Source organism: Manacus vitellinus, unplaced genomic scaffold (genome assembly GCF_001715985.3).
Source record: "Manacus vitellinus isolate BGI_N305 unplaced genomic scaffold, ASM171598v3 scaffold_30_pilon, whole genome shotgun sequence".
NCBI lineage: Eukaryota > Metazoa > Chordata > Aves > Passeriformes > Pipridae > Manacus > Manacus vitellinus.
In genome coordinates this window covers 3,304,723-3,315,597 of record NW_021940291.1, presented here as the reverse complement: position 1 = coordinate 3,315,597, position 10,875 = coordinate 3,304,723, and the positions used below count along the sequence as shown (strand labels likewise).

At 38.2% G+C, this 10,875-nt stretch overlaps 1 protein-coding gene across 1 annotated transcript in view; it reads right to left on the bottom strand.

Annotated features, from left to right (window-relative positions):
* Positions 1-874: 874 nt before the first annotated feature.
* Positions 875-10,875, bottom strand: part of USH1C (USH1 protein network component harmonin) — a 48,779-nt gene continuing 38,778 nt past the window's right edge. The window contains 6 exon segments of the mRNA XM_029961078.1: positions 875-2,226; positions 3,976-4,031; positions 4,704-4,813; positions 6,198-6,297; positions 6,440-6,493; positions 6,809-6,850. Coding sequence (XP_029816938.1) covers positions 2,214-2,226; positions 3,976-4,031; positions 4,704-4,813; positions 6,198-6,297; positions 6,440-6,493; positions 6,809-6,850 — 375 coding nt within the window. The 3' untranslated portion in view covers positions 875-2,213.

Here is a 10,875-nt window from a genome sequence, read left to right as displayed (position 1 = left end):
TACACTGCCTAAAGAAACTTTGCAGTTCTTACACAGGCTAAACTCACTAAGTAACACTTTCTTGTTATACCTGAAGTAATGAGCAGTAACTATTTCCTCAACTGCCTCTCATGCATTTTAAGCTGTATCCAAGCAAATCATGTGAACAGGGTAGATGGGGAGAAGAAAGATAGTTCTGTGACTAAGAATCAGTGCTAGAACTCAACTCCTGGTACTCCCACAGCTTTCCCAGCTCAGTCTTCTGTGCTCCTTTTGTCTCTGAAAAAATAACAACAGTAGAAATATTTCTAATATCTAACCTGTAAGTTTTTTGTGTTATGTTTCTTAGTATGCTGAGACAGTGATTAGCAAAATCAAGCACTGGTTGCAGGCTGAAGTTCTTTAACATCATAGGAGCCCTCAAGAGAACATTTGATAGCATCACTCATCTATCTGCATTGTCATACAGTCCAGATGGTTGCAGTATGTAGGCAACTGGGAACCAAAGCAGCAGGAGTAGTACATCCTGCTGCAATTTCCTTCTGGTGCTAATCTTGATGCATTTAGCATTTAAATTAGTTTGTTGGTTAGGAAGTCTACAGCTCTGGATAGATGCACCCAAGGAGACCTAGCAAACAAAATATACCATAGCAACTGTGTTCAGTAGCTTGCCAACTAGCAGATGACCAGATTTGCCCATAAAAATTCTATAAAAGATTACTGCAGCTCAGCCAAGCGATGATTCCCTACTCAGCAGAGGGAATTTTGAGTTCCACAAGGGTGGCATTCTGTTGCAAAGGGATCTGTTACTAAAAAAAACCTCAGAAATCTGTGTACTTTAGCAGATTAACTATTACCATGATGTACTAACCCAGAGACAAAGAGGAAACTAGACTTCTTCCATTTGGCAAATGCACTTTTATTTCTGAATTAGCTGTAAGAGTTAAAATATTAAACATTCTAACATATGTACCCTGCCACACACATTAATTGGCATACTGGAACCATACTGCAAATAAAGAAAGTCAACATAAGTAATCATCTGCGTATGAGTATAGAGTTCTCAGGAACAAAGTTGTTATTTTTCTGTGTTACAGAAAGGAGGGTTTCCAAATCTTGAAAAGGCAAGACTTGAAGGGGAATTTGATATGCCCAAACTGTCTCTCTTTAGCACAGGTAAGAAAAATCTAAACACAATACAAAAACCAGAATACAAACCAGCAGATACAAGAAAGGAAGAAGACAATGACATTTTTAAGGAGATGGTTCGTTCACACAAATAAATTACTAAGTCTACAACTGTAATCATACTTATTTAAAGCCAAGTTAGTATAGATTTTATGGTCTTGAGAAATTTACTCAAACCTAAGACACAAAATTACCAAAAGCAGAATATTACACTTGGTGACTTCCTGCATAGTTTAGTCACACATATAGCCTCACTGAGAACAAAGTACACAACTGCAGACTGTGAATCACACCCAAATTTCCCACCCATGACTATGTGAGGGAGGAATTTTTGACACCAATACAAATACTCAGTAGTAATGTGACTACACATAATTATTTTATCTGGACTACTTGCTAGCTATCTACTTTGCTGGTAGAGAAGATTCTTTATGCTGCATAAATATCACCAAAATTATTCCTCATAATGCTAGCACTCTTGGGTTTTTATATTCAAAAAACCTCACAGCTGAGCAACAGAAATGGACATGAAGAGAACTACAAGAATATGAGTGAGAACATAAGTTAACTATACATTCCCACTTTCCCAGGGAAAATCACTATGTAGGGAGCAAAAATATAATCCTTTTCGCACCCAAACTGGCCTGTGAAGGTGTATTCTAAAGTGTTGCATGTGGGAACAGACATCTGTGTTCTATCTTCATTTGTCATTTTAGTGTCTATTTCCAGGAAAACTGAAAGATAATTTTCAAAATTTGTCCCCCCAAAATAGCAAAAATAGATTGAACGCTCACAGACTGAACTATGCTCACCGGCAGTTCTTCTCAATCATCTGGCAAAAAAAAATTTTACTGTATGTCTATATTTGAGTAATTTAAAATCTTTCTAATCTGAAGAATCTGAAGTCTCTAGTTCAATTTACAGGTCTGATTGCTCACATATCAGTCAATAAAGATGTATTTAATGTGGTTATTGATTTCCTATTAATTTACAGAGCAGCAGGTTTCTGCAGAGGGAAGATTCCATTTTTCCAGTTGTAGTCTTCTTTAAAAAAATGTTCTGCAGAAAAAAAGAAAAAGATAGTGAAAAACATGCTGTTAGCTGTAGTGTAACTTTCAGTCTTTCTGATAAGCACAATTTTGCAACTCGATCTCGAGTAACTTTGATTTGTATTGTAAGTAATAACTGAGAAGACCCACATGCAACAAGAAATCTTACCTTTGTGTTTCTGGAGATCTACGACTGTACTTAAGAGTGATTACAGCACAGAGAAGCCATATACAGTAATCTGAGTTTCTGACACAAGGATCATTTCAGAACAAACTCATTGTATAGTGACAAATTAAGAGATGCAAACTTCAGTGAAAACCAAACACTCATGAATACCTGTTTACAGGCACACTGTTGTAAAACACAAGTGGAAACTTGTTCTTTGGACAAGCCTTCACAAGGAAGTAATTTGTACTTGCTTATATACTTATGAGCTCACAAAGCCACAGCAGTGGTCCACAGATAACGAAAAAAATTAGGTTAATCCTACTTGCTTAGGCAGGGCCTATTTATTTAATAGTCTAGCAGATGATAAACCAATTCTGCAGAGGATCTCTAAGGGACTTTATGCAGTAGAAACTAAATACTTATATTTTAATAGCACAGGCATGGCAAAAGCCCAAAGAACACTCCAGCATGCCGGGAACAAAAGCAAGCATGGCAAGCAATGCACAGGCAAGCACATGCTCAAAAAATAACGCAGCCTCACAATGGCCAGTCATGTTAACCCAGGTGTTGCTATTCACCATGAGGGACACTGCAGTGGCTACAGCTGCAGGAGATACCCTTGTCTGTACACGGGTGCACTGCCTTCAAAAACCTTTCTGTGTGTGTTGGGACTGACTGTTGATGAGGGAATAGTAGGGCTAAACATACAGGATATGAAAACAAAAATAACAGTGATGGTTATTTCCTTGCTTGTTATTCTATGCGCAGGTATTAAACACAATTTTATGTCAAACTACAGCTGGGGCTAGCCAGTAAGAGAATATGGATTTACAGCAACTAATACTCCAATACTCTACATGGAACAAGAGTCCAAATTAACAGTGACTGCAAGTCCTTACTCTGCCATTTTACTTGGTAGTAAGGATATCTTCAAATCCTTTCCTTCAGTCAAGCTAGAAAACACGGGTCTTCCTTTTCAAACTGTGTGTCCAAAGTAAAGCAAGTTGTATTGACTCACTCTGTCTATCCCACTAGAAGCTATGGACTCTTCTGTTTCACATCTATGCTGGCTATCTTTAAAAAAAGGCTTCTGCGAATGTCACAAATTGCCAAGACACCCAAATCATTTAGCTCTTTTAAAATTTTACACATAAGTTTTCTTAGACAAGGACAGTAAATGCAATCTAATAAAAAACCCCAAAACCAAACAACAGAATTAAACGTCTGGTTGTGATGAAGAATCCTTGTGGGCATTCGTTTCCCTACATTATGATCTATGGGAACACAGACTGAAGTTAAGTATAATTTCTAAAAAAAACCCAAGCCCCAAATTCTCAAACTTTAAACTGAAAGTATGAGTGCGTAGTCACGTACAACCAATTCTGAGAATCACCATTTTCCAAAGTCTGGGAACCACTGCTGTAATGCATGACAGCTACTTATAACTATCAAATTAGCAACCATGTAAAGCAATAAGTTATGCAGTCCACAAGAAATAAATATTTGAAAAATGTTTGATAAAAAAGCAAATTGGATAGGCTACTGTTACTAGCCTTTTAATCCCCAGAGAAAAAAAGCTTATGCACTCACATTTCATCATCATATTCCTTTGGAGGTGATGCTGCAATGACTAAGTCAATCCAGTCCTGAAAAAGAAATGCACAGGGAAACACATACTGCTTTTAGAGGTGGCTAGTGGACCACTATGTAATATCAGAAAGAGAGTCAGCAGAGTAACCTGTTCCTGAAAAACCACAAGGAGAAGCAGAAGAGGAAGACCATTTAAGATTGAGCTGTTTGATTTCTAGCTTGAAATTAAAGAAAAATCTATTGTTCTTGCAACAAGATTAAAAAAACATATTCTAAGAATTATCCCATATTTGGTCATCTGAGCAATTAATACAGTTCTTGCTGAGAAAAAACTCACTGTAGCTGAAGCACAGTGTTACTTGTACATCGAGAAATCAAAGATAAGCTATTATTAGAAAATTCGAATCAGCTTGCAAGTAATTTTCAATATCAAAGAATGATTCTACAGATAAATGTAATATAACCACTCAGAATGTAATGTGTTTAAATACCAATCTTGATATGTGGCTAAATGGCATGGAATTTCACAGTAAATTACATACCTGTTTTTCAGAGATGCTACACACCAGTGTATCATCTGGAGATTTCATCTCACTTTGGTAGTACATGACATACCTGCTAGTTTTGATGCTTGCAACCTTATTTGTGTTGATGTGACAACGTCATAATAGAAGGCTATCTTTCATGAGCATTAGAGGTAAAACGAGGGAGTATTCCAGGTTACTTACCCCACCCATGTTCCAAGCTTTCGCTAGAGTTGCCTGTGCTTCTGCCAGCTTGCTGTCAATTAATATCTTGCCATTTACAGCTAGTATTTCATCCCCTTTCACTATGCCTCCTGGTGAAAAGACCAATATGAAAAACATACACATAAGCAAAGAAAATTCTGTGTCTTTTCTGCGCCATATTTAGGCAGTAATGAGTATAACAAAAAGTGTTTTCACTAGATGTGAAGGTCTACACCAAAAATTAGAGAAAGTTTGCTACAGGCAAAAGCAAACGGAATTTTTAAGCATGGCAAAGCCAAACTAATCTCTTATTGATAATGACCAGTAAGAAACCAGTTCAATAAGATTTTTCCCCAGCAGCAGTTTGCCTGTTTGGGTAATCCAGCTATACAACTTACAAACTATGACAGACTGTAGGCTGTTACTACTATGCCCCATACCTGGAAGGGTTCAAGGCCAGGCTGGATGGGCTTTTTGAGCAACCTGGTCTAGTGAAAGGTGTCCCTCTCCCTGGCAGAGGGCTTGGAACTAGATGATATTTAGGATCCCTTCTAACCCAGGCCATTCTATGATTCTATAAAAATAGCTCAATTAATTAAATTACTGAAGGAATGAAGTGGCATTTGTCAAGTGTCTGCAAGTTTGTTAATCCTTTCCAAGTGTATGTGTAATGTTTAGTCCTTTGAACTGGTTTTGATTTGCTAAGCTGGAATGAAGCACAATCAGCTAACTGGGACTGGATTTGAAGTGGAAAAAACAAAGATGACCAGGGAACAGCCTTATATGAGACACCCTAAAAAGGGATATGAAGGGACAAAGCCAAACAGAGTACTTAGGAGATCAAGTGGCTGAGATGTTTTCACAAGTAAGTGACTCGAACTTAGGTTCAGGCTGGGACAAGGTCAGCAGTGCAAGGGGATATTGTCCTGTCTGTCTACCTGATCATCACAAGAGTTCTCAGGGAAAGGATGAGAGATACTTCCAACCAGGAGTAAAGCCTAGATGCACTGGTGCACATGTTCTTGAGCCTTCCAGAGAGCTAAACTGTTAGCCAGAAGACTCTGGCCTTTAGTGAGGTTTTGGGACTAAAGCCGGTTGTTTTACAAGACAAATTACCAATGAAAGTAGCATTAAGAACAAAACTAAACAGTATAGAGTAGCCATGGTCAGGTAATTACTTTGCACATTAAAGTACTGCATATGTCATTGCTTGGAAATGGTGAAATAATGGAGACCATATTCCTTGCTTAACAGAATATACCAGAGAATCAGGTGTTGGTTTTTATAAATTTTACATAATTATTAATTTGTGTGGCGCTCTTGAAACCATGAACTTGTCTCTGGGGTGCCCTTTGGGCTGACACAGAACTTGGCTCCTTGGACAATCTCAGTGTGCCTTTCAATACTAGGCATAGCTTTGAAAGCAGCCAGCAGCTCTCAGACAGTGTAAGGAGCCACTTTGCTGCAGCATTCAAATTCCCCATTGTTACTCACCGTGTTTGTCTGCAGCACCATCTTCATATATGGCAGACACAACTATCTTTCCAACTGGAGAATCAATTCCTCCCTCAACTGCAAGGTCTAATGATCCTTCCTATGAAAAAACAGTTTTAGTTCAGGCTGTCAACTTTTGCCATTAACAGGAGCTTAATCTTTCCTTCTTCCCAGTAAATGATACTGTACATCAAACACTTACATGAACCCTTTAAATATCAATCAAACAATACAGTATTTACCTTTTTAATTCGTAATAGCCGTACATCTTTTCCCATAATCTGTTCTGGGGTGAACTATGAAAAGATACAATGGTGAGTCATTTCCACTTTGGAAACACCAAACAATTATGTATATGTATATATGTAATTTCTGGCAGAAAAGTGACCTTTTCCTCCTCTAAAATAGTGTTACAGGAAGCTCAGAACACAAGATCATCTTTTCGTATGTTGAACACTCCTTTTCAACATGACTAGAACAGACAAATACACAAGGCCCAGCAAACCAACAAGCAAGAATCTTATCCTCTCCCAGCCCTCAAAATCGAGGATTTGTTTTTTTCCAGTGTATTTCATATTACACAGTGAAGCATATTTAAATTCTCTCCTTACCATTGAATATGGATCAAAATCTTCCACGTACTTCTGGAAGCCCTGAGAATAAAACAATATTTAATTGTAAAAACATCTGACTCATGCACACACTTAACACACAAACTCCATTTATTTATTAGTGAGAGAACATATAATTCTGTAAGCTATGAAAGAAGACAGTAAATGGAGAAAAGCACAGAAAGACAGCAAAGAGTCCATCCTGACAGTCAGAAGACATTTCAAAACCTTACGACAGATTAACAGTTGGAGCTGGTCATACTACGGAGCAGTTCTGAGGAAGAGTTTACCACTCTGTCAGCTCCACAGTTCCTCTCTACACCTAACAAACAGAAACAAATCTTGAAAGCATCATGGGCAGGTATGTTCTGTCACAGTCTTCTGAACAACATTTCTTAGGATTATCACCATGTTGGATGCTAACAGGTAGAAATTACAGGCTCCAATTTTGCTGTCAGCAACACTACTCCATGTTGTCCGGGTTTTAGGACTCTTTTTCAGACCCTTTCTCTCCCCCTTGCCATGGAGTTTCAGGGATTTGGCTCCATACCACAAGAAAACGCAGGACATCCACCACTTTTTGTTTTCATATGGTTCTATGGATGATTTAAGGTTTGTCAGGGAGTGTCTGAAACGCAGAAGATAATACTGCAGTTAGGCAGAGAAAGATTTAAGTTTTGAGAGGACGCACAAAACCTAGTGCTTAACCCTTGTCAGACCAAGACTGCAGGGAAAAGCAGGAGTTATCTCTTCTGCAAGGATGGGATTACCTGCATCAGCAATCAGGAATCAATGGTATTTGAGTGGTGGTTTTTTGAGGAGGTCTAGTAGCTACTGGGTGATACTGTATGGACAGGGCTGGACATTTATAAAAACTCTGCACCTATCCTGTATGTTAAAGTAAGAACTTCAGAATTTAACAGAAATCTTTACTGAGGCACCCAGATGCTGTATCACTCTTATGGCCTCAAGCTGCAATAACCTGGGGGCAGGGCAACAACACAGAACCCCACAACCCTTCCTTGACATAGCAGGCAAGCCAATATCTGACACAGACGAGCGGTTCGGTGTGTGATCAAGCTTCATATTTTCATTATTGTCCTCTCTTCTACTGGATCCATTTGATGACAGTCTATTCCACTTTCAGACTCAGCTAAGCCTTTTTCAACTTGTAAATGAAATGCACAGCTTAAGGTTCCTCTGGTATGTTTAAGTACTGGCTGTTAAATGGCAAAGCTGCAGCAGAAAACACTAATGCCTCATGTGCTATACTCTATCAGCTCTCTCAGTTGCCTCATTTTGATGTGACTGACAATGACCCTCTGGGATCTGACCTCATCCTTACCAGCACTGCCTCTCACAAAGTCAAGGAGCGCTACTACACAGGTCTGCATCACAGAACTTCAAATGTACAAAAGTGCTGCCACTTTGTCTCACCACACTTAAACAGAAAACACAACAGAAGTGGTGATGAGTGTTGTGTGGACTGACAGTCATTCCACACAGGCACACCGAATCATACAGTGTGGACTCTGGTTTTCCTCAGGCTGCCTCTCTAACTCTGCACAACTGCAGAGCTTTTGCTTACTGCCACATGTATTTTTTTTTTCCACAGGGAAATATGTATTAAAATAATCTTTTGGGAATAGGAACATGAAAGATGTTATTTAGCATTTAAATTATGGATTGCATTACATCTGTTAACTGCTAACTTTGAGGAACTAAAAACAAATGGGAATTTCATCACAGACATCAGCAAGGGTAGAATCTCATCCTGGGGGGAAAACCCCAACCATTCATTCATTTAGAAAGTGTATTAATATTATGAACAGTTAAACTAAAATTGTAAGAGAAACATTTTACAATGATAGCTACCTAAAAAACTAATACTTTGAATAACTAAATTTGTATTGCCCTTTGGAATCATGGCTGAAGTAGACATCTATAGTTTTGTAGCAAGCAACTTAGAGAAAAGAACTCCAATCTCAGCCAAGTCACTAAGTCATTATGTAATCTAAAGGAGGTCAGTGAACTCTTTGTCCCAGGTCGGCCTCATGAAAAGCAGATGTTGCCCTTGAAAAAAGTTTTCCTGGGAAAACAATTTTTAATAAGGGAAAAAAACCCAAAAGCCAATCAAACACACAAAACCGCACAACAAAAAAACCTGCAAGCAAAGTCATAGAAACATAGAATATCCTGAGTTGGAAGGGGATCACAAGGGTCATCAAGTCCAACTCCTGGTCCTGCACAGGACAACTCCAAAAGTCACACCATGTGCCTGAGAGCATTGTCCAAACACATATTGAACCCAAGAGTCTTGGTGCCATGACCATTTCCCTGGGGAACATGTTCCAGTGCCCAGCCACCTTCTGAGTGAAGAGCCTTTTCCTGATATGAAATCTAAACCACCCTGACACAGTTTCGTGCTGTCCCTTTGGGTTCATATCACTGTGTATCAGAGATATGGTCTGGATCCAATAATATACAAATACAGGTAAGATAAAATGAAGACATTCACTGAACTGTAATAAATCTTCCCTGAAATGTGCATCACAAATTCAGGGAGCAGAGAGCAGACTCAACATCCAAGCACAGAATAATGAACTAAGAAATACCGGGTGAAGTCGGAGCCCTAAGCCTACCCTCCCACTCCAGGACATATCAGGTGAAAGAGTTAAGATCATTCTAATTCCTTCCTGACTTACGATAAAATTTACAGGACTGAACATAAGTTGAATCCAGAACACTAAAATGCTTGATTGCATTGAAAAAACTCTCTGTCTGGACTTGCAGATGAAAGGTAAAGTTATTATTTAAAAGAAAAATCAACTCCAAAAATGCAAAACACAAGGACCTAAACCAATGGTACTGCTCACTGGTTTCCAGCATCAGTAGTCAAGAGAAATTGAGACGAAATAAACAAAAGAACTGAAATTCATAACTGGATATAATAAAATTTTACAAAAAACACATTTGTTGAGAACACAACTGTTATATATTCAGAACACACTGACATTTAATGGAAACTGAATAATCTCAAAGTTGGATTTTTCTCAGTCAAATCCAGTTTTCCCTTCTCGATCTAGATTGAAACTGATCAAAAGAAGAAAAAAGTCATTATTAATCTTAATTGTTTACCACTCAAAAGCTCATGCTGTGAGCTCACTACTGTGTACCAACTTCTTCATATAACACTGCAATGCATCTAACTTAGCTTGCACTTACAAAGGTGGTCTGCATAGAAACTGGCACACTTTATAGCAGCAGAGAAGTTAAACATGAAGTCCACTTCTTCAAGCAACCGTCTATTAAACCACCAGTCAAACAAAGAGGAAGAGATGAAAACTTCATCACTATGACAGAGGAAAGCAACAAAAGTAATAATACAGTGAGAAGATCCTACACAATACAGGAAGGCTGAATGAATAAGTGCTTTCCACCACCAGTTCTTCTCATTTCCTACCAATAACTATGTTGTGATAATAGCTCTGTTTGTTAAACTAATAAAATATTTTGTTACCGAAAGCATTGCAACTGGCCACTAAGAGAAACATGGAAACCTTAGGAATATCAAAAACAAAAGCCAGTATAATATCAGTTATGAGTGCTCAACTATCTTACAGGTTGCATTTAACCATATAAGTAGTTACAGATGGTTCAAGAGAAAGGAATTACTATCCTCTCATTCCTCATCTGCCTAGACTAGAAGGAGCCACAGGCACACACAAAGCTTACAAAGACTAGCAGTTCTCATGCACTAGGGCTGTCTTGCATCTTCTGTTTTAGAAACTGAGCAAAAGGATTAGAAAAGAAAGCTTTAAATCTATGATCAGTCAAAACAAGAAGTACCACACAAAACATGGAAAATGTTATTTTACTTGTTTTTTGTTAGATCTAAATGATGAATTGTAAACCACCATCCTTTTAAACATCTCTTGTGGCTGCAAAAGAAAGAAAATTGCCAAACCAGATATTAACTTCTTGCTGTAAGTAAGTATCACCTACTCATAAATTATCTCACTATTTATTTTGCTCTTCTAGGGACTGAACCACATTTGCATTTGTTA